Here is a 23,338-nt window from a genome sequence, read left to right on the forward strand (position 1 = left end):
CAGGGGGGTGATATGGCTCATGTGGATTTGTCCTGAGCATGAGTATCCCAAAACACTCCCGGTTCGTGTTAACGAATTTCTCGTCAGTATCCTTCCCCAAGCTTGAAGAATCAGACTGGTGAAGTATACAAATTCTGGTTAGATTTATTGTAGACATTTGTTTCCAGTGGCCATTGAGAATTGACCCTGAAATTGAGAACAGGTAAATGACTGCAGGGTAGGCTGGGTAGCCAAGAAGGTTGAAAAGTGGGGTATGTCCCTTAGTAAATATTGAACTTGCGGGTCAGCCGACGACGGGATTTGAAAAGTAGATCAAGTCACCAGCTGGACGATTTGTGTCAGTGCGGCGAGCAGTGTCATGCCATGTATTTGACCTTGTTTTCTTCCCTTTTCTTTCAACCCTCTGGACGTACTACTTGCTGGTGGAAACTTGACCTGGGGCACTTTCAACGCTGAAATCACTACGCGGAGTGGTTGTTATTGTAAAATTGTTTACTATAATTGTTCCCTGAAGGACGGTTCAAGAACTAGGCTATTATACACATTCAATCTGGCTTTTCATTCAAAGCACGGTACTAAGTCCTCTCTCGATAACAACACCAATAATACCAGCACCCAGGACTCCAAGCGTCCAGCTGTTCTTGAACTCTTCAACCTTGGGCCAGAAGCTGTTTTTCTGTTATCGGTATTCCTCAAACTGCTCAGCTTTGATGGCGTCGTGCTTATAGCGCTCGGCCTGACTCTCTTTATTTTTCTTGTCGCCGCTTATGTAGCGCAGGAAGAGATAGTTGGCGATAAGGCCCAGAGCAGTGATAGGGTGGAAAATTCCGGAACTAATAAGTAGGAATAGGAAGGAGAGATAGATTAGGATCGCCGAACATCCGTTTTGGAAGATAGGAGCTAAAGATGAGCTGGAGTGGTTTGTTCATTACACCTCGATCACTGCCCACTACAACAAAGCATAAATTCAAGTATTTGTAGCGGAATAGTATACAGAAAGTCTCATAACCCATGTCTCTGTGCATGTTTGATGCTTATGTGAATCGACACGTCGAAATAGTACAGATGGGTCTTGCCGCACTACTGAGAAGTCTTGCACCATCGGATCTACATTTCTCTAACTTGTACGTAGCAAATCGGCTAGATTGTTTCCATCCCTATTCACGTCCACGAAGGCTTACTACCTCAAGACTCATACTGCACCCACCATTCAGCCACAACTGGTTGGCTCCTAAGGATGATCAAGAACTCCCACATACTACAACATTTGGTCTATACCTTGGCCTGAGGCTCTTAACTCTGGCTTGGGCTCCAACCTTGGTCTAGAAACGATGAGGCCGAAGATAGCAAGAGAAACCATGGACTTAGCTAGCTAGTCCGACGACGCCAAGAGGAACTAACATCGTATGGTAAGAACGACCCGGATCGTGTTTTTCCGCCAGATTCAGAAGTCAAATCAACTTGCCATTGATCTATTGTTGTTCACGTCATGTATAGAGCCAAAGGCGATCCCTCGGTCTATACTGACCGACGTAAAGGCTGACGGGTTTGGAACGGGCCAATGGCACACTTTGCCGCTACCCATTTCTGGGCCGCGGGTAGGGGGGGATGTATTCGATGGGTATAGCCTTGTACGTATAGTAACACGGAGCTGGTGAGGAAAGCAGAACCTCGATGGGGAGGTGGCAAGCGATGCGATACATCACTTTACAGCGAGGTTCCCTACAAAAAGAGATGCTCACTATGACCGGAGAAGAGAGTATATACCACATGTAATACGGTTACTAAACCAAAATCATGAAAGTAAGACGGCTAAAATCCACCGACTTTTTGAAAAGGTTGAGGACTCCTATTTCACGGACAGGCAATTCAAAGAAGCGATAGGGTGTTATGAGAAGGTATACCAATCGAGACAACACCTTGATCCTGAAGCATAAAGTCTCATCCGCTCTTTCTTTTCCTCCCCCTTTGGCTCTTCTTTTTCGGTTTATGTTCCACAACCAGCTCCGGGTGCATCTCCTTCTCTGTGACCCACCAATCCTCACACTTCGGACGACCGTCCCAGTGTAACCGATATTCCGTCTTACCGTTCCGGGTCCGAGTCCGTAGAACTTCAACTCCATCCTTGAAGCCTCTATAGCTCTCCTCAAATTGTCTCAAGAGGTCATCATCCAGGATATTTTCTCGTGGCTCCCAACCATGGCTGCCGTCCAACCACCTCAAATAAAATAGATCTTTACCCCACCTTCCAAGTAAGCAGTCGACTGAGTACGCCTCTTCCTGGGAGATATCTTCCTGACAACAGCCTCTTGTATCGTCGCGGTCGACCTTGATGCTCTTAACCTCCATTACTGTAGCGTCTGATGCTATCAAGGATTTGGAAGAGCCGATGGTAGCAGCATCGCTACTCAAGACCAATAAGGGATCAATTGGTGTTGTCAGTTCCTCCAATTCCCGTTCGCGCGGTTCGGTCAACAAAGTTTCGGCCCTGCAAACCAGAGCTCCGGTAGAGCCAAAACCGGCACTCGCTCCTGCGTACTCAGTACTTCCAAGATGCGAGAAACCGTTCCGCTCATTTGGACTCATGTATGCTCTTTCGATGCTGAGCTGGTGAGCGCTGCCGCAGATGCTATCAAGCGGGGAGTTGAGGGTATCCAGTGTCAAATCAGTGTTTCGGCTCTGCGAAGATTCCCGCTCGTAACATTGTGGCGATTGTGAGTTCGTCGATATTGTATCGACTACAGTGGTGGATGGGAGATCGCCGCTTGAATCGCGTCGGCACTTGGGAGCAAAAGACTTCTCTCTTGGTAAGAAAGGTATGATGGTTGGGTCAGTAGGATGAGTGTAGTCGGTATTCGCCTGCTTCGACACTGATGGACCACTCGCTGCGTGTTGGCCGCCTTGCAAACGACGCTTACGCTTACCAATCGGTACAGACTTCTCGAATATACTATGAATATCGCCTTGATGATGCCAAAATTCTTTCTCCGTTGAGAGTTCTTCTGTGCACCTGGGATGAGGGCAAGGAATAGCTCTTGAGTCTCGCTGGTAGGTGAGATACTTCGAGAAACATTGAGAAATGTGGCGCTTCCAAGCATCTTGGTCTGACCATTGACGCATCCTTTCTTCAGCAGAAAGCTCTGCTCGTCCTAGATGAACAGGACAGTACCCAGCGCATGCCATGGCGTGGCGGAAAGTGACTGGATTGCAGCGAATGGGAATTGTCAACTTCTCAATATGGTTTTTGCAATGAGACAACCAGAGAGTTTTGTCCTTCATCCAAGCGCTGCAAATGAAACAGAAGCTGGCAAATCCCGTTTCCCGCCTATATGATTTCTCTAGGCATCGATACACGTGCCACCATCGGCTCGTCCTAGGAACTCTGGTGTTTCTTAGTGTTTGCTCGACATAACGACGATAATAGGTTGACTTACTTTGTTAGGTCTTGGCGGCAAGCAGTAACAGGGCAGCAGTCTTGGACTGGCCGAAAGTCTTTCTGGTATGCCACAGAGTAATCGTAAGACCTTAGCGTGATAAGGTCTTTGAGAGCAGCAATCCACTCAGGACTACGCGGCCAGGCCCGCTGTCGCAAGGTACTTGCAAGACGCAAACGCTCCTCGGGGAGTACATGAACGATATGGTAGAAATGATTGCAACGCCAATCACTTTGCTCGTAATCATCTCGACTGGTCTCGTATATGACCTTCTGAGACGCCTGAAACTCTCTCAAGTTGCGATCTCCAACAAGACGTCGTTCTTTATATGCGGCCTTTCGCAGCAGCTCAAGTTGCATCCGCTCATCCGGGGATGTTGTAGTCTCGATCTTTGAATTGAGACACTCAATCTTCTGAGTGTACGAAAGATATTCGGAACTTTTCCGTAAATCCTCAATTACGTTGAGAGGAAGCGAGGAGCGTAGGTTGGGATTTCTTCCCACCGTTGCAGAACGGAAATCTTCCACCAAATCGGTCCTTAATTCCATCCCAAGATAGCTCCCTGCGCCATCTATAGTGGAGACGCTGCCAAGGTACTTGTTAATAAGCGCGTTGGTGTTATTCTGCGACGCAAAGCGCAGCACCTGGCCAAGTGTGTATCCGTTATCTATTGCAAACTTAGTCAAGTCGGTAGTATGATCTGATGAGCAATCCTACCGTTCACTTTGATGAGAGCTTCACGACGCACGGCGTGCAATCCGAACTGTGCTGTGAAGCCTGCACGTCTTCCCCAATCTGAAAATTGGGAAACCCACGATTTTGGGTCTTTCTGCTTGGCTTTGGGTCCTTTAGGCGACCATTCAGGAAAGACAGGCTTTTCTTTCACATCGTCCGCCCATTCAAGGTTGCGGAAATTGCCGTTACTTGGTGGCTGAAGTGCTAGGACTTCTTCGACCGTTCCAAGGTCAGCGAATGCACGGGATGAGATGATATTAGCCAGCCAATGCAACATGGGCTGTGCAAAGAGTGGTGGTGGAAGGCCATCTGGTCCCACCATGTACTCTGCGAATGGATGTTCAGGCCTGCATGTTGTTTGAATTTCAGTGCGACTCATCATCTTGGGCGACTTACTGGTTGACGTCCGTTCCTTTGCAAATTTCTCTCGTGAATTTCAAGCGATATTCTGGGAGATCATTTTTCCATGATAAAATGCATTGTATATCCTAGCATTGGTTAGAAACGATCTGTCTTTATCAGTGAACGTCTTACTTAATACGTTGCTTGGCATATCTCCTGACATCTCGCAGAAGTAGAGCAGTGAGTGTTATGCAGGTTTGCACTGTCGATTCGACTACCCTCGTGAACATAGTCATGAAAATCGTCAGTCCACAGGCGGTTTTGCATATAAATATATTCTCAATGGTCATAAAGTCCTTCTTCTTGTGGCCCTTTTTCCCCTTTAAAAGGCCTATCTTCGTTGCTAGTTCCCCTTTAATGTAATAGTTGTTATTAGCAATAAGAGTCTTGAGGTAAGAACCGACGGGGTACTTACTGGAGCCATAGATCTCTTAACGTCGAGAGAGAGATAAGTGTGGTTTGCATGTTCCTAAGTATTGCAGAATTTCCGCATTGCGCCACGAATGCTGTGTGCTATAGGCATCTTTCTGCCCCCTTCTTGAGGCAGTCTAAGGAATTCAACAAAATGCTTTAAGGTTTATATGTCTTGTGGTGTCGACCCTGGGAACTTTTTCTCATAGCTGAGAATATATTAGCTTCGTTCTGGTATCAATAGAGCATCACTTATGCTTCCCACAGCCTGAGCTCGCGGCTATATCTCTCTTCGCTCTGTTTGTTTAGATTCCGTCTCACCGGGTGCGAGTCAAGTTGAGAACGGTCTGGCGAAAGACCATTCAGCATTGCCCGCTCAATCAGATCGTCCGGGTTCTGAGCCTTCCGCCCACGTGCTTTAATGAGAGACATTTGAGACTGTGTGTAATTGGAAATTAGAGGGTTTGAGATCTTATAAAGTAAGGTACGATGAGAGGAATTCCGTTGAGAGCCAACGACAAAAGATAGTGGGTGATGCTGCCTTCTTATAGTAGTTGTGAGCAAAATTTAGGCAGATCTTATGGGCAGTGCGCCAGTCCCACCAGCCGGATGAGACGGTTTTTTCCAGGTTCTCGGACGGCAGTTGGGGGCTGTTGGCTAAGCACAATCAACCAGGGTTGAAGGGTGATGATTGTGAACACCCATGCCTAGGTAGTAAGGGTGCTTGGGGATGCTCAGGTGAGTCGCCGAAGCCGAGGCTGAGCACCCCCTGAGCTACGCCTGAGGCAAACCTGAGCTCCCACCCATAAAGCGGCGATGATTTGTCGTCGGTATTCTCCTTCTAAAACAAATTTGTACTTTGCGATATTTATGATGAGAGCCAATAGAAATATGTGTGCTGGATCGGCGAATTCTTGATTCTCAAGGACGATATATGGCAATGACAGGGACATTACCCAACTTGAGATGATTTGTCCTTGAATTAACTGGAAAGTAACCTGTAGTAAGAAGAAATGCTCAAGCGATTAGAATACTTGTATGGTTGGTCTTGAATTCCAAGACCGTCAGTGACTTCGGTCTGGACTGTTACGATGTCAACCACAAGTGTAAACGTCAAAATGGGCTTAAAGACAGAGGATACGGTGGAACACAGAATGGTGCTCAGTGGTTTGTAAGTGAATGATGTAAAATTGGAAACGATTACAAAAGTTATGTTATAGGAAGTGCGCAACGGGTCAGCATTATGACGAAGACAATGCGAATATGACATGAACGGGTAATTATACCGCGAGGAACGATCCTGGGTGAGGATGTGTGTGAACTAGTTACAGAGAACTCAGTAAGCGGGGTGGATGCTGACCACATATTCCTTCAAGGAATCGATGTTGTGAATTCACGGTCGTGAATTGTGATTGCATTTGTCAGCCTCCTACAATTACTAATTTACCACATGCCTGGACTCTAGAGCTCGTAACAGTAGATATAAATAATTATACTGCCTACGTCAATTTACAAAACACAGAGACTTCATACTTGTCATGATAGCCATACCAACATACAATGAGTTCCAGACCCTATGAAATCATTGTCCTTGGAGCTACTGGCTGGACCGCCACGATTTGTGCTGAACACATCGCCAGAACGTTCCCAATAAACACGAAATGGGTTATCGCAGGCCGGTCGGCAGCCAAGCTGGAAGGGTTACGCCAATCTCTACGGATCATCAACCCTGACAGGCTGGAACCAACTGTTCACGTCATATCTCAGCTCGACGCGCAAAGTATCGATCCCCTGGTTAAAACAGCAAATGCCATCATCAATGGAGTAGGTCCATATCACCGTTATGCAACTCCAGTCGTCGCAGCCTGTGCTAGGAATGGTACCCATTATGTCGATTTCAGTACTGAGACGCTTTGGATCTCGGAAATGATTCGCGACTACCATGAGCTAGCTGTCAGTTCAGGTGCAACCATAATCCCGTCCATTTCAGGATCCAGTGCTCCGTCAGATCTTGTAGCCTGGCTAATCGCCTCTTACCTTGGTCATCATGGCTTGCCAGCAGCATCTGAGGTGGTATGTTCGGGAGAAATGACTATGCTCGGCATGCAGGGCGGCTCATTACATACTGTGCTTGATGTTGCAGAGAACTATGGTGTAAGAGGATGGTTGGCTGCTGATACTTCTGTCTTGCTGCCTGATAAAGAGTCTGTGGGTGGTACCAAGGGACTTTCAGGTTATCACTACGATCAACACCTTGGGCACCTGACAACTTCCTTTGTTGCTATTGGAAATAAGTCAGTTGTTCAACGATCAGCAGCGCTGGACAGATCTACGTACGGTCCGAAATTTCTCTTCAAAGAATACAGCCCAGCCAAAAGCTACATCTCAGCGGTGCTCATTCATATCATCACCAAAATTGGTATCCTCCTCCTTGCTGTGCCTTGGTTTCGATCATTTCTTCGAACGAAATCGTTTAGTCCAGGAGATGGACCAAACCGAACAGAAAGCCGTAAGACTGAAAGTGCCGAATGGAAGGCTGTCGGTTACGTGACTGGAGTAGCAGAGCCAGTCGCGTTTTCGAGATTTGCTTTTCAAGGAGCGTTAGTCGATATGGCGGCAATTCTGGCTGTGGAGGCTGTGGCAACGATTAATGATAAGCTCAAATTTAAGGACGGCGATCAAGTAAGAGCAGGCTTGTCAACCCCTTCGACTCTGGGGCAAATGTTTGTAGATCGCCTTCGTACAGCAGGATTTACCATTGAGATTAAGGGATCAAGGAATGGCGATCAAATGGCAGGTACGTTATGAGGTACCAACCAACAACTGTAATCGGGCGACATCGCAATGCAAGGGTCAGGCATCCAGTCTTGGCGACTTGCTGATCGACCTTACCCATTACAGTGCGGCTGAGACACCATCGCACAAAGATCGTCAGTTGGCCACTTCATATTGTCACCGAGTTTATGAAAAGATACATCACTTTTAGAGTTGATAACGGGAAAAAAGACTCGTTCAGTAGTTCCCCAATCATTTGCAGGGCTAGTCAGTGAGTTGAGATAAGCATAAAATAGCTCGTGGAGATGGTAGACATCTCAATTAAAGTCAAAGCCACGAGACGACGCCAACTGGCACTAATGCAAGCCCTTGCATGCCTTTAATTTAGGATGCCCCTTTTGTCCTTGCTTCTCGCGTCCGAGTGTGACGCTTCGTAGGGCATAACAAATAGGAATTTAGCACTAATAGATCAACAGGCCAGTTAACTTGGCATAGCTTGTAATCAGTGTGTGTGCACAGCCAATGGGTCCCTGTAGTACCGCAAGGCTGTATTGAGGAAGAGGGGTAATGGCTGGCTATGTGAGTTGGCAACGAGGACTTAAATGAGTCGTGAGACGCACCAGCCTTACTTTCCACTTTTTCTGGGTTTGGTCTCACAACAACAAGTCTTTTCCTTCGTATCATTGAAACAACTTTTCGATGTTGACGTGCCGTATTCTACCACTTGCCCTTTGGGCTGTACGCTCCATTGCATATAGTGGAGAAATGCTACAGTTCAACATAGGCCCAGGCATGATCTCCATGACCGACGCCGCAGCCAACAACATACTAATCCCAGATGTCGCCTCCAACTTCTCCGAATGGATTGCCGGAAACAACCAGATCGAGTCTTTTGGCCTCAGTCCACGACAAAGACAGTGTGTTAACCCAGGATACTGTGAGATCCCTCAAATCGAATGCCAACTTGTTGCACCTCTAATTAAACGATAGATCCTTGTTCAAATGGTCAGAGGTGCTGTCCTCAAGGAGACACATGCGTTCCCGGCGGTTGCTGTCGCGGAAATGCCCAACAATGCGGCTCAAGCAAATGCTACTTCCCATCATCCCAAATCTGCTGTAGCAGCGGTATTGCCTGCAAAAAAGGGCAGAACTGCGTCGACGGTGGCTGCTGTGAAAGCGGCGAATCGAAATGCGGTTCTTCTGGATGTTATGATCCCAAGACCTCAGTCTGTTGTGGGAGCTCGAGTATACACTGCCCCAAAGGCTACGATTGCATGCCCGGTGGTGGATGCTGTCCAGCTGGTCAGAAGCGGTGTGGGAATAGCAAATGTTACGATCCTAAGAAAGCAAACTGCTGCACTGGGCCTGGTACTGTCTGGGGTTGCGAAAAGGGCAAAGAGTGTTGCTCAAATGGATCCTGCGCGAATTCTTCAACGGAGAAATGTTGCAAGAACGGAGCATGTCAAAAGGGAACAACTTGTTGCGAGAATGAATGTTGTCGATCCAGTGGCTACTGCGCATCCGATGGGTACTGTAAAGCATGCCCTGCTGCTACGGAAAGTGTTACATCGAGTGAAACAGTTACCAAAACTGTGATGAGAACTGTCAGAGTCACTACCGATATCGAGCCTGATACTGGAAACGCTCCTGAGTTCACATGTGTCCCTATGACAGCGACAAATGATGTTGGCGCAACGCTTGAGCTTGACGATGGTTGTGTTCTTCATTACGAGCCACCCGAAGAAACAACTACTCAGAACAATGCTGCCCGTCTTCGGCGCGACGCCCCAACAGCGCCTGTGGTCGGCCACGCAGGCGGACTTTTGGCTCGCCAAGCATCTTGCACGCCTTCCACGACTTTCACACGAACTATATGGGAGACGGAAACCGAGACAGAGACTGGAACTCGAACCGTCGTAGTTCAAGGCGAAGATGCAACATTTTCCTGCCCTGAGATGGAGGTTACAAATGACGTTGGTGATACACTTGCTTTGGATGGAGAATGTGTTTTTGAGTTCACTCCTGCAGAGACGACTAGTGTACAGGAAGAGGTTCCAACACAGGACGGACCAACAGTGAATGGTCAGAGTTCCGATATCCCGGTTGGACCTTCAGGAACAGCTTCGGCGGATGATGACAGCGCTGGTTCGGTGTCTGAAGTTCGGATATACTTGATGGCAGGATTTATTTCTATTTCTATGTTATGGGTCGCACTTTGGTCATGAACGTGTTTTGTAGCTATTGCTGCAAGTATTGGAAGATGGTAGTACTGTATGACGATAATAAAGCAATATATTTGCCATTAGTAAAAAGGCCCGAGAAGCAAAGTAAAACCACTAACCACTCGCTGGATCGAAGGAAAGAGGCGCTACGTGTTCCGAGATATCAGTCTTAGTTGTTGTTCCCCAATTTAATTAAGTCTGCAACGTCACTGAATGGCACTAGTAGCACCTTGCCCCCTCAAACATACAGATTAAGTTAGTCGACACAGCCACTTTTAGCGGCCATTTTATCTCTTCAAGTTACTTTCTCACAATTCTGACATTCTATAACCAAAAGAAAATCTTGATTGACCTTGTATTGTAAGCACTTGCTCATGCTGTGACTTGGTTTTAATTAAACGCTGCAGGTTCGCATTGGAGCTGAGTACCTTCATCACGATGCCTCATTGTGAGTCGTCGTTGACAGAAAGTAAGCATTGGTCTAGTGGATCCCAGCGGCGCATTTACAGCCAGAATGGCAATTGTGGCGCCGATCAGGATCAGGGCTTAGTGAGTATCGATCTTTATCATAGCGGCACAAGACACCAAAAGAGGTAATGAGGTTTGCGAGAGGGACAAGGCTCATCTGTGGTGTTTGACAAGTTACGTAGGAGGTCTAGTGAGATGTAAACAAATAATTGCTATATAATAAACATGATGAACTGGTCTTGGTAATAGTTTTAGTATCAGAATACTCTTTTTTACCATCACATTTTCATCATGAAGACTTTCTTCTCATCACTACTTTGTTTAGGCTTGGTCCGTAATGGCCTTGGACGCCCAACTGAAGAGTGTCCCATTCTAGGTCCTGTCCTTCCATCAGGTTTTGATCTCTCCGAGTTCAAAGTCATCAAGGAAGCAAAATCCAACTTCCCAGAGACAATCGAATCCCTCTTTTCCTCTGGCATCATCAACGAAACACACACATCATTCGCCATAAACGTCTTCTCTACGGCCACCAACGAGTCCCTGTACTCTTACTACCACGCTGCTGAAGCACTTGACGATACTCTTTCCACGGGCAAGCTTGACGACGAGACTGTCTTTCGTATTGGCAGTGTATCAAAGCTTTACACGGCCTACGCCATCCTTGCCAATTCTGGGTTCGACGTCGTGAACTGTCCTGTTACCGAGATTCTACCCGAGTTAGCTGGTAATAATAGGAGTGACCTTACGGAGAGGATCATCTGGGAGGATGTTACCATTGGCGCTTTGCTGTCACACCAAGCCGGATCTGGTGGAGCTCGTGAGTAATCTGGAAATACCATGAAACTATACAGAACTAATGATATTGTAGCTCTCGAGATCAGTACCTGCCCAAATGATGCTATTCCAGGATGTGGATTTGAAGGTATGGAATTTTCGTCATACGTTATGTCGTGTCTAACATTTGAATCAGATTTTCTGGCATACATGAAGCTGAACAAGCGTCCTGTCACACTTCCTTATGAGGTCCCAGTCTATTCTGATGGTGGCTTTGCAATGCTTGGTGGGGTGTTGGAGCGTCTTAGTGGGCTACCATACAATGACGCGATCAAGACAGTCCTTGGCAAGCCTCTGGGGCTCAACAGTTCTACTTCAATCGCACCAAAGGGCAAAGATCGCAACGTTCTAGCCATTCCAGGGCCACCAGAGGTGTCGTCATGGGCTCAGGACAAACAGGTCATTGCAGGGTGTGTTCCTATTTGTACCTTTTGCAGCCACTGTCATTGTCTAATCTCTTCTCTAGAACCGGCGGCGTATACTCAAGTGGTGCCGATTTACGAAGAATTGGCCTATCCATCTTGAACAATGAGATCTTGACCTCCGTTGAAACCCGACGTTGGATGAAGCCCCAAGGCAACACTGCATCTCTCACTATGAGTGTTGGTGCTCCTTGGGAGATCAATCGACTCACTCTTCCAGTATCTCCCAAGTCCAACAGAACCCGTATTTCCGATATTTACACAAAGCTTGGAGGTAACGCCGGCTATGCTGCTGTCATCGCCCTTTCACCAGACCATGGAATTGGCTTTTCTGTACTCACTGCGGGCGTGGGTGCTGTTCCTGCACGCATTCCACTCCGAAATGCTATTGGTACAGCTTTTATTACTGCCGCTGAACGTGCAGGCTGGGAAAATGCAGAAAGAACATATCCTGGGACCTTTGTCGACGAGTCAAGGAATGGATCAAACCTTACCATCACGGTCGATGAGGGCCAGCCCGGACTGGGTTTGGAGTCATTCTTCATCAATGGCTCAGAATGGCGAGCAAACTTGACAGCCCCTGCTTCTGATCCCATCTATGGAGACGATATTCTTGTTCGTCTGTATCCTATCGGCGCAACGTCGGTTTCTGGCTCAACACAGCTTATCTCATACCGTGCGGTTTCCCAACTCAAGCCCATTGTGCCTCGATCTGCAGTTGAAGGTGGAGAGGGTCTGTTTGACGATGGCTGTACAACATGGGAGAGCGTAGGATTTTGGGGCGATGGTGATGAATTTACCTTCAAAGTGGTAGATGGTGAGGTTGTTAGTGTCACTAACCTGGCTCTGGTGGATTTACACAGAGCCGAATACACCAGGGTTTCGGGTAAGAAATATTATGAGTAGGCAGGGAGGGCCCAATAGATCGTCTTGTAGTTGGAGAGAAGTTGGTAATTTCCAAGTTTCATTGATAATTATAGCATTTCAGGAAGTATTTGATAAATTGATACTACCAGTGTTCTAGACCAGGAAGTAATAGAATTGAAAAGGACTAGGTAATAAAATATTAAAAGTTTTCCTCTTGCAATAAATATTCCTCTGCATTTCGCAACCGGAGACTATTATACAAGAAGACTGAGCGCCTGCAATATTCTGGGGTACGTCGCCGTACGAGTACTCTGTTCTAACCCAACCGTAACGATTCTATCCAGCACAGTATGGACTCATTCGTCGGATCCACTCTCCATAACGCCATAACACAACAGGAGCAACAAGGCAAATAACCATGGCTGTCCCAGCAAGCAATCCATTTCCCCATGCAATTCCCAGTCTTTGATACATAGCTGGTGCAAACAAAGGAAAGCTGAAACCTGCCATTGTGCGTACAAACGCTGCAGCTCCAGTAGCGCTTGCAGCATATCTTTCATACGAATCAATGATGTATGTCTGAGCACACTGGAACGAAAGAATAAGGCCTGCTGCGAAGATCGCTGCTCCGATGTTTGGGATTATCCAGTGGAGTTTGAGATGTGCTGCAACACCATAAAGGACAAGACCGGCAGGTGTTACCAGGGCTGTAGGGAACATTAAAGGAACACGAAACTCAGGCCGTCCAGGATGATTGTAACGGGCTTTGAGCGTAATGTAAACCTAGTATACGTCAGCACTTGAACGATATATAGCTGCAGAGTAATAATACCTTATCGATCAAGGGACCTGAGATTTGAAGTCCAATGACAAAGCCTACGCCGAGAGAAATGTAATTCAAACTGGCACGGCCAGGTTGCTGATTATATTGCTCTTCCCATACCATAGGGAACGAAGCGAAACTTTCTCGAGTCAGCCGACAGGGACCGGGGAGAGGATTGGGTGGAAATACTGACACTAGATACATTAACCCATACAAGTAGGCACGATAGAGTGCGGTGATTTGTATAGCTGGTTGTGTGAAGAGCATGATAAAGGGCCGCTTTAAGTTGCTTAGTAGCAACGACATGAATGTTTGATCTCGCTGCTCGAACTCGGTATGCAGAGACTTGTTGCCAGTTAGCTTGCGGAGGTTCCTGGCCTTGACCTTCAGAATCTTGGGTGGGTATGTCTCTTGCAGGAACAGGAACGCGAGTACCTGAACCACCGCATCAGCTATAGAAACAACCCAGAAGATCCAACGCCAGTTCAAATTCTCAGTCAAATAACCCGCAGCTGAAAAATTGTTAATTCGTGTTTTATTAATCCCTGAGACAACTTACCAATTGGTCCTACTGCTGGTCCTAAAAATGGGGCAAGACTGTAGATAGCAGTCGCCGTTCCCCTTTCTTCCTTGCGCCAGCAGTCACTCAACACGCCCCCTCCAAGCTAGGCCAAGAAAGTCAGTTATTAAAAGCTGCAAGGGAAATATCGACAACTCATACCGCTTGTGGAGCGCTTCCACCAAGACCACTCAGAAAGCGAAAGACTAGCATTTGCTGCTTCGTTTGAGAAAATCCACACACCGTATTGAACACCAGGTAAAACATATTTGCTGACTGAAGAACAACAACTCTGCCAAACATCTCAGACAATGGGGCTAGTAGGAATGGTCCGATCGCGTATGCAAGAAGAAAAATTGACATGAGTAAGTATGTCTCAAAATCTGATGATATCTTGAACTCGATTGCCAAATCCGGTAAAGCGGGGGCCAGCATTGTCGAAGACACGGGAGAGATGAAAGTGAAACAAGATACAAGAATAGTGGAGAGCCATTTCTTGCGCCTGCTCCAGTTGTGAGGGTTGCAAGGGTCTCGGGGACCGTCCCAGGTGACCTGACAGTTTTAGTACAAGCTTGGGGCATATGAGTAAAGACCTGTGTACTACTCACAAGGTTGGGATTTTCATCATGACGTTCGGGGAGAGGTTCCGGGGATGACTGTTGCTCTAAGTCATCTATAGACTTGATGGACTGATCTGACTGGCTTACGACATCGGGAACCTCGGCGAGTAATGACAGTGGCCTTGAGCGTCCAGAAGTCATAGGTTCGTATAGCCCTTGTTCCATCCCGTCATTCGCCAGCCAAGGGTAGTTCTGACGTGATGTGTCATAGCTACTTGACCCTTCGAGCATAGGACTCCAAGACCTCCAGAGTGAAGAATAAGATCCAGCTCTGGAGAGTCTAGGACTTTTGCTTCTGCTCATGGTTGGAACGTTGGGGAGAAAAGAGAGTTGAGAATAAATAGCGAATGACTTGAACGATTGTGAAATTTATTTAAGCGAAAGTAAGAAGTTGAGCGAATGGTGTTGTGTTGTCATGTTTTGTTGTTGAGTAGTCCAGTTGCCCCCTTTTATCACCCTGATTCATTACTTCTCATGTCGTTCTAGAGAGGCAAATGCCTCAATCACCCTTGGTTTTGGACGCTAGAATGCTGCTAGATCAAAACACAGCCCTTACCAGAATAGCGGCAACTCGAAACAACTCACGCCCTTCCATAGTATCCCACAGAGTTGCGGCTTGTAAGGATTCCCTCACACTGCCTGAATACGTCACCAAGTAGGGTAGGCTGTCCTGGTAGGTTTGTTTTACGACCAGATGTGTCTTGCGATATCCAGTTCCGGTTATCTCAGCAACATGGACAACGGCATCCAATTAATCGATGGTCGTCATCGTGGTGGCTGATGTGCCTGCTTTGGCTAAGCCTTAACGATTTGGAGATTTTCTATTTGCTTAACTAATTTTGCCAAGACTGAGCTCATCCATGTTAACAAATTACAAGAAATGGAACACCCGGCAGAGGCCAATGATATGGTTGCCCATGGAATCCGCTAGTGAAAAAGGTTAGAGCTTGCGTGGTCATGCAAGGTTGAAATCATGACATATCCTGTAGCAACATGTCTGGTCGCGTGTCTCACTGTGTTAGGATGCAAGATTTGACAGGCGAGCTGTTGGGGTCCGAAGTGATAAGGTTCTGTAGCTGCGTATCGGATTTATTTCAGCTGCGTTGGCGTTTCTAAAATTATGAACTGATCTACTTCAGCGTTGACACTTGATTGGTAGCGTCGGTTGATACTCACGTTATGCTTGAAGCCAAGCACGCAAGGGATGTGAGGGGCTCTGAGTCCACTACCTTGATTTAGCGTAGTCCGCTAGACCGATGGCAGCTCAGTGGTCAGGAAACGACACAGCCTCACAAGACCATTGGACTCTAAGATTAAGCTTAAATGACCCTCGATTGCCATTCCCTACCTCCGCGTGCCAGTATGTCACTGCTAGCTTGGCATGAAACATGATGATCTACCCAGCCTTGTGAAGCGGCACAAGAGTGACGTGTCGTACGTCCAACTCACCTGATTCAAGTTTACTGCTCGAATTGACATGAGAAGTTCTATTTATGCCCTGTGGCTTAGGCATTATTGTGACGCAATTGGAATTTTGCACACAGACCTTGATGAGCCATTTCGAGAAGCAAAACGTACGACAACCTGCCTGTTACTATTCCCGTCAACTCTCCAAGCTATCAACAGGCACCATAGTCTGTGAGGCGGAGCCATGGCAAGTGTCGGTCTGTAGTTTAATTGACTCGAAAGGAATGAGGCCAAATCCCAAAATAATAACCTCACAGTCGTAGTTGGTCATAGTATATATAACGAAGCATGATCCAGGTCAAAAGATTGATAATTCAGATTAAACCACATCATTACATTCGCTTTCTAAGATATCTAAATCAATCCATTCGCTATCAAACGTCCTTCGTTTCAATAGTCCTTCGTTATCGTATCAATAAACCCTGAGCAAACTCCAGCACAATGACATCTGGTTCCACCATCTCCACACCAACTATGAGGGTTCTCGTCTGTCCGTCAGGCTTTAAGGGCAGTCTTCAGCCGAGTCAAGCTGCTGATTGCATTGAAGCCGGTATCCTAGCTGTTGAACCTCTCGCCTCGGTCCGCAAGGTCCCACTGGTCGATGGAGGCGAGGGATTCACTCAGGCAATTGTATCTGCGACAGGAGGCTCGATCCATCACATTCCCGTGACTGGGCCTGTAGGAGAAATCGTCATGTCCTTCCTTGGATTTCTTGGTCAACGCAGGAAAGATGACCCAGTCACTGCAGTGCTTGAAATGGCGGCTGCTGCTGGTCTCAGTCTAGTCCCATCAAGCTGCCGCAACCCTGGAAGAACTACGACATTTGGTGTTGGCCAACTTATCCTTGCGGCGCTAGACGCTGGAGCGACCCACATTCTTGTTGGATGCGGTGACTCTGGTACTTGCGACGGCGGTGCAGGGATGCTTCAGGCCCTTGGTGCAAAATTGTTTGACACTAATGGGCGTCTCCTCCCAACCGCTCAAGGCGGGGAAACCCTTTTGGCTCTTGACTCGATTGATCTGTCTGAGGTAGACAGTCGCGTGTTCAAAGCTAAAATCGATGTTGCTGTAAACTGGCAGAATGTTCTCTGCGGACCTGAGGGGGTGGCAAATGTGTTTGGCCCCCAGAAAGGATCGACTCCCGAACAGGCCGCTCGACTTAGTCTTGCCATGGAACAACTGGCAGAGGTCGCCACGAGAATTCTTTGCGATAAGAATGTAGGAATGGCTCCAGGAGGCGGCGCTTCAGGGGGTCTTGGAACGGGATTGCGTCTGGTCGGGGCTACGCTCAAGCCTAGGTACGAGATTGTTATGCAGTACATCAACGTGCATAACATCTTCAACGACTGTGATCTTGTCATTACCGCAGAAGGCGGTATAGATGATCAAACACCTAGAGGTAAAATACCCGCCGAAGTCGCGAGGCTTGCCAAGAAGCATGGACTGCCAGTTATTGCCATTGCTGGTACGATTGGCCATGGGGCTAGAGTGAACTACGATATCGGCATTGATGCCTTTACTTGTATTATTCAGCGGCCAATGTCTCTAGACGATGCGGTCCAAGAAGCGGAGAAGCTGACCCGGGAGAGTGCGGAGACGGTGATGAGGATTGTGGTGGTTGGGAGGATGCTGGGTAAAAGCATCTGAGGCATGGATGGGTCAACTTTCATATCAGAACATGTCTATTTACATCAGTCAGAATACCATGAAATGAAGAATATTTTAACTCATATGACGAATTCTAAATGGCCAGACGCCGAAATAAGATATGAGAGTAAGTGAGGTCAAAAGATTACGTAGAAATGATGGCTGTAAAATGAAATCTAAGTCTGCCTTGCAGTTACCATCGATTGAATGCAGCAAGAACGACTACCCTAGCTGACATAGAGATTCACAATCCCTGTAGAATACCCGATACAGGAAATGTACATGTCAATTGATCAGTCACCAAGCAATACAGGGTGCAACGCTTGAGAATGTATCTTTCAACCGCTTCGGCTTCAAAGTGCCGTTCATCATGCAATCTTACAGTTTCAAGAGTAAGATACCTTGAAAGTTTGAGATATAAAAGGCAGAAGATTCTCCCCCTATCGTTGCAGTTTATCCATCACAGCTCAATACATCCTGCGCTCACCTTCATTCCACAATCTCGATAATTTACTAAAACATCCTATCTAAAAATCCCATTATGATGTTCAAAAGCACTCTTTTGGCCGTTGCTACCGCCGTTGGCCTGTCAGGTGCTCTGGGCATCAACTGCCGAGGTAGTGGACTTTGTGTCGGAAACAAAGGCGCTTTCAGCCAGCTCGTAGCCCAAGTTACGGCCATCGATCCCAGCAAGACTTTCAGAGATGGGGAACATATCACCTGCGTTGACATTAACCAAATTGGTAACCACCCAGCCATTTGCGCGTTCTACCAGAACATCGGAGACCGAACATTCTGTGTTTCCCAGACTCAGACATTCCTCCAGTGGATCCTCGAACGTGGCTGCAAGACTTGCGGCAGCGTCCCAACTGACGATGGCAACAATGTCGCCAATGGACAGCCGACTGTCAATGTCGTCATCAACCCTACCAAGCGCGACGCACCGCAAAATCCGTCAGGCCTTGAGAATCGAAGCAACAAGCACCTTGTTAAGCGTCTCGGTATCAATTGCCGTGGTAGCTCTAGTTGTGGAGTTGGGAGTATCTTTCACACACCAAATGGAGATTTGAAGGATGTTCGCGACGCTGTTGCTTCCGGCGAGGAGGGCAACTTTGGTAATGGTGATCATATCGCATGTATCCCCTACGCTTTTGGACAACTCTGTGCTTTCTACCAGGGTATTGGCGGTCGATTTTTCACCAAGGAGCAGTCTGTCACATTTCTCGACCAGCTCAGACAGCATGGATGTTCCAAGCGTGGTAGCATTCCTGTTGATTCTGGCAATGACGTTAACAATGGACAACTTACTGTCAATTATGTAGCATAAGTGACTATCGAACAGCAAAGCCTTGGGATGGTTAAAGCTTATCCTTGTTGTTCAACTTTATCTATGTCACGGCTCCCTTAGAAATCAGTACTTGAACTTGGAAACTGCATTTCAGACAATATCAAAGCGCAGATGGAGAGTGACGAAAAGGAAGGGAGAGGGTGTACACTGAGATATCAATAGCCTAGATAATTTAAAGGGTGAGGTTTAATAGCTAGTAACTGATAGTATATTTACAAGCCCCTTGATTGAACATGGCGTCAGTCGTTGCTTAAATCGTCTTAACTAATGTCTCTATATAGAACAAAGATTTCTGGAAGCGCATATTTAATCCAAGTCACATTGAACAGTGACAAGACACTTCCGCGCCTAGTACCCTCTCAAGGAAAACAGGATTAAGTTTGTCGCTATAACACCGGGCGCCATGAATACATAAATGCAGACGTAGATGCGTTAGGAAGGTAGGTTGTATTGACTTGCACTCTTCAACTCATGAGCTCTCGAAGTTTTTTGAAGCCTTCAAGGCCGAATCAAATCTTCTCAATCAGAGGAACCAGCGGCTGCATTTGCAGAATTAGTGGAATTGGAATCCCGGACGCTTTAAATCGTCAAATAGATTATTGGCAGGGCATCTTGCCTACTCCCCGGCAGCATAAAAAGAGATGTAACCTTGTGTTACTACCCGCAAGAAGGTAACAGTAGGTACTCGGTATTTAACACGATAACGTCGAGTGGAGTTTTTAACGAAAGTAGAGTCCGACGCTAGTTAGACTTTTAAAAATCAACCTTAAATTAATTAAGACAGCGGTTAGTGTTGAGAAGGCATGAAAACACGTTGACAAATACATTAGACACTTATTGACAATAATGTCAAGTGGTCACTGTTACTAATAATAGTCTGCATGGACTCTACTCTTGTATATACCTGTAAATTTGGATGTTCAACGAGTTTTATTACTCTTCAACATGGTGGCTTTTATTGTGGCTAAAATTGTTGAATACATATTCTTTACACTCATAATTACTACATGGGTTATAAAAGTCCAACGACAGAATTATCTTAATATCATCGGGCTAGATCGGATTAGTAGAGATTCAGCAAGAAACTACATTAGACATACAGTATCATATGTTATCCCAACAACAACAGCACCTAAGCCGCGGTAGAATGTGACACGACGTAGCTGTGAACTATTCTGGAAGGAGGGTAATTCAAGATGGATGTACCTGCCAGCCCTTGAGTATATTGCTTTACATCAGAAATACGTCTTCCATGGTGATGCTTGGCTTCTATTGATGGATAAATTACATGACTAGGAGAAATCCGAAGAAGGGGGGGAATTACCTATTACCGGTTAGTTGCAATCTGTATGTAGCATGAGGATGAGGATAGGGATGACGGTGGTACTGCAATCTGCTGATGTCATGTAACTGTCTGTTTTCCCTTTTAAACAGTCGTTTTAATCTCGCTTTGTCTACGTTTCTGGAGGTAGTGCCATGTCGGCGAACGTTGCGGGATGGCTACCTCATGACAAAGTTGCGGCTTTGTAATCTTTAGTGGAATATTTTGCTTGAAGCAGTATCGATCAGCAGCTGCGCCTTTACATATCAATACTGGAGCAAGATTTTATCGTCGATGGCCCATAGATAGGATGGTTATTCCATGTGACAACCAAAAGCGGTGTTTTACATGAGCGGCCAAACTGATAAGTAACAATATAAGGTGGCAACAGCTCGCAAAAACTGGATCTACCTACTGCAGGTCCGCATTGACCTTCTTTCTCGGGTTGCGTTCCGCGCCGTCTTTGTTTCTTATTCAGGAACGTCTGCCCACATCCCGAGGAGTGAACAAGGGCGTACGTGTACCGCAGCGAATCACAGAGAGTTGTTTACTCAGAACATGATGATACAATCGTAGATTAAAAAAGATCAGCATATAGCATGAATTTACCTCCCAATTGAGGAAATTGATGAGCACCGGAACATTATCGACGTAACATTGCCAAGACGGCAGAAAGGTTAGATGCAACTATGATATCAATCACGAAATCCGTTGCGAGAGGTTGACCGAAAATACATAAAAGAAACGAAAATTCTGCCATCTATGGTTTATTCTATCACCCTTTCAACTTCATTCACACTACTCCCATTGTTTAACATAGCCATCATGCGTCTTCCCAGCTCAATTCTCTTAGCATTGGCTACCTTGGCCGTAGCTCACCCTGGCGAAGATCACCACGATGAGCTTCACCAGCGTCGCTCATTCGAAGCCAGTGCCGAGCGACTGTCTCTGCGTCACTGTGCTGAGAAGCTAAAGGCTCGAGGTGTGACTGACCGTAACATCAAGCGTCGATCCGCCTTGATTCAGGAGCATCGCCAGAAGCGTGAGCATTGACCACCCTTTACTTGACTCGGAACTTTCTAATGTGGCTCCAGGTGGTATCAAGAAGCGGGACCTCGAGGACGTGCTCAACACGGACCACAACAAGACCGACCTCGGTTACACTCCCAACACCCCGCCTGAAACTCTCTTTGCTGGGCAGAACTCATGCGTCCTGACTCCCGAGGTTACTATCGGTCCTTACTGTAAGTTTTTGATTCATTACTAAGAAGACACATACTAATGATGAGAAGATGTCAGTGGTGAGACTATTCGCCGCAACCTCAAGGAGGACCAGGAGGGCGTTGACCTCATTCTCGACTACCAAATTATCAATGTGGAGACCTGCGAGCCTGTGCCAGAACTCTATCTCGACATTTGGCACTGCAATGCAACCGGTGTTTATGGTGGTGTGAACAACGCGGGCAATGGTAACACCGACGACACGAGCAACATCAACAACACCTTTGGCCGTGGTATCCAGCAAACCGATGGAGATGGTGTTGCTCAGTTTGAGACACTCTTCCCCGGTCATTACGTAAGTCGTACAACACATATACACCTCTTGGCTCATGCAAACGCTACTTTGTTTGAGAACAAGACCCTTGGAAACGACATCTACAGCAGCCATATCGGGCAGACCTACTTTGACCAGGATTTGATTCACGAGGTTGAGAGTCTTGCTCCTTATAATACCAACCAGCAGGAGCTGATGACCAACGCCCGCGACTTTATTCTTGCTGAAGCTGCCAACCAGGAATACGACCCAGTTGTCGAGTGGACTCTTCTTGGTGACACTGTTGCGGATGGCATCTTCGGCTGGTTAGCCTATGGTGTTAACATCACTGTCACCAACAAAGTCACCCCTGCGGTTTTTAGATATGAGGATGGTGGACATACCAACCCTGATTTTGGAATGGGAGGTGGTCCTGGTGGGCCAGGTGGTCCCCGACCTTCGCCCCCAAGTGAGGCAGAGGATGTTGCAGATAACTCATCTTAAGTCTTGGTTGTTGCATGAACTATTATGACCTCAATTGATTATAATTGACTAGATATATTATAATGTCAAGATAGTGAATTATCTTACATAGCTCTTGACAGTTCATTTAGATGCTATAAATATGTTGTCCGAGTCACTCCTTGATCAGTCTGATCACTACGTTACTTTGTGTTAGACGAGTGTTACGAGAGTAAAGAACAAGTAACACCGTTTTTACCTTTTTAGATACTGTTTAGATGATAGCGCATAAGCAGTACGTTGGCGTTCTCACAGTCGCTCTTTGAACCAGAACTGCACTAATACTACTAGTAGAATTCACTGCCTTATGTGTCACTCTATTTAATAGTATTAGTGATAGAGGATTAATTGATTTAAGATCTGTGTTGAACGGTTGTGGAAAAGATGTGTTGCCGGCAGCTATTTCCCACAAATAGATTATAAATAAGACAATTTCACAAGTCTTAAATTTATCTATTCAAGTTAGGGGTAAGGGAGTTATTTCATTTAATAATTCACCCTTACACATAACAAGAGTTTTACTAACCATGGTAAGGATCTATAATCAGACATGAAGCAAAGGGAACCTGAGTATCTATGAAGTAATGTGAAGCCTTCTTTTCCATCTCTATTAAAGGTACCTAATCAGAGTCACCCATACACAACTAATAGAGCCCGGGACATTATATTTCTCAATTATCAAAGCAGCTAGATGCTTTCTTATCCTTATCCTTGGCGGAGTGATAAAATCTGCTGACTATTTGCCAACACTACAAATAAAGACAACCCCAATTGGTTTCGTAGTTCACAATACCCTGGATAAATAGGGCTCCAGTTGAGTCAGTGCTTCGAGACCCTTTGAAAGAGATAGGCTTATCCGCTTCAAGAAGTCACCGAATGTTGTTGGTAGGTAAAGGGTCCTTTGAAAAGCCTCACGACGAATCATGC

The 23,338-nt window shown here is 46.4% G+C and overlaps 8 protein-coding genes across 8 annotated transcripts; 6 read left to right on the forward strand and 2 right to left on the reverse strand.

The window, feature by feature from the left end:
* Positions 1-1,941: 1,941 nt before the first annotated feature.
* FSST1_010128 (uncharacterized protein) lies at positions 1,942-4,551 on the reverse strand (the record flags this gene model as incomplete). Its single annotated transcript, XM_083227164.1, has 3 exons — positions 1,942-3,382; positions 3,435-4,101; positions 4,152-4,551. The coding sequence occupies 3 exons, from the start codon at positions 4,549-4,551 to the stop codon at positions 1,942-1,944; spliced, it is 2,508 nt and encodes an 835-aa protein (XP_083086089.1).
* Positions 4,552-6,542: 1,991 nt separating this feature from the next.
* FSST1_010129 (uncharacterized protein) lies at positions 6,543-7,790 on the forward strand (the record flags this gene model as incomplete). The annotated part of the gene is made up of 1 exon (XM_083227165.1): positions 6,543-7,790. The coding sequence occupies one exon, from the start codon at positions 6,543-6,545 to the stop codon at positions 7,788-7,790; it is 1,248 nt and encodes a 415-aa protein (XP_083086090.1).
* A 732-nt stretch (positions 7,791-8,522) lies between these two features.
* On the forward strand, positions 8,523-9,982 carry FSST1_010130 (uncharacterized protein; the record flags this gene model as incomplete). The annotated part of the gene is made up of 3 exons (XM_083227167.1): positions 8,523-8,678; positions 8,748-9,295; positions 9,367-9,982. 3 exons carry the CDS (start codon positions 8,523-8,525, stop codon positions 9,980-9,982), a joined length of 1,320 nt encoding a protein of 439 aa, XP_083086091.1.
* A 756-nt stretch (positions 9,983-10,738) lies between these two features.
* On the forward strand, positions 10,739-12,609 carry FSST1_010131 (serine hydrolase domain-containing protein; the record flags this gene model as incomplete). The annotated part of the gene is made up of 4 exons (XM_083227168.1): positions 10,739-11,264; positions 11,316-11,369; positions 11,418-11,691; positions 11,748-12,609. 4 exons carry the CDS (start codon positions 10,739-10,741, stop codon positions 12,607-12,609), a joined length of 1,716 nt encoding a protein of 571 aa, XP_083086092.1.
* Positions 12,610-12,906: 297 nt separating this feature from the next.
* Positions 12,907-14,875, reverse strand: FSST1_010132 (major facilitator superfamily domain-containing protein; the record flags this gene model as incomplete). Its single annotated transcript, XM_083227169.1, has 6 exons — positions 12,907-13,353; positions 13,403-13,532; positions 13,587-13,905; positions 13,953-14,058; positions 14,115-14,504; positions 14,561-14,875. 6 exons carry the CDS (start codon positions 14,873-14,875, stop codon positions 12,907-12,909), a joined length of 1,707 nt encoding a protein of 568 aa, XP_083086093.1.
* Positions 14,876-16,480: 1,605 nt separating this feature from the next.
* FSST1_010133 (glycerate kinase) lies at positions 16,481-17,686 on the forward strand (the record flags this gene model as incomplete). The annotated part of the gene is made up of 1 exon (XM_083227170.1): positions 16,481-17,686. The coding sequence occupies one exon, from the start codon at positions 16,481-16,483 to the stop codon at positions 17,684-17,686; it is 1,206 nt and encodes a 401-aa protein (XP_083086094.1).
* A 541-nt stretch (positions 17,687-18,227) lies between these two features.
* FSST1_010134 (killer toxin Kp4/SMK) lies at positions 18,228-19,013 on the forward strand (the record flags this gene model as incomplete). The annotated part of the gene is made up of 1 exon (XM_083227171.1): positions 18,228-19,013. The coding sequence occupies one exon, from the start codon at positions 18,228-18,230 to the stop codon at positions 19,011-19,013; it is 786 nt and encodes a 261-aa protein (XP_083086095.1).
* Positions 19,014-21,180: 2,167 nt separating this feature from the next.
* On the forward strand, positions 21,181-22,393 carry FSST1_010135 (Intradiol ring-cleavage dioxygenase; the record flags this gene model as incomplete). The annotated part of the gene is made up of 3 exons (XM_083227172.1): positions 21,181-21,397; positions 21,450-21,599; positions 21,648-22,393. 3 exons carry the CDS (start codon positions 21,181-21,183, stop codon positions 22,391-22,393), a joined length of 1,113 nt encoding a protein of 370 aa, XP_083086096.1.
* Positions 22,394-23,338: the final 945 nt, after the last annotated feature.

The sequence above is a fragment of the Fusarium sambucinum genome, chromosome II (genome assembly GCF_050947815.1).
Source record: "Fusarium sambucinum isolate potato_lamoka chromosome II, whole genome shotgun sequence".
NCBI classification, from domain to species: Eukaryota; Fungi; Ascomycota; class Sordariomycetes; order Hypocreales; family Nectriaceae; genus Fusarium; species Fusarium sambucinum.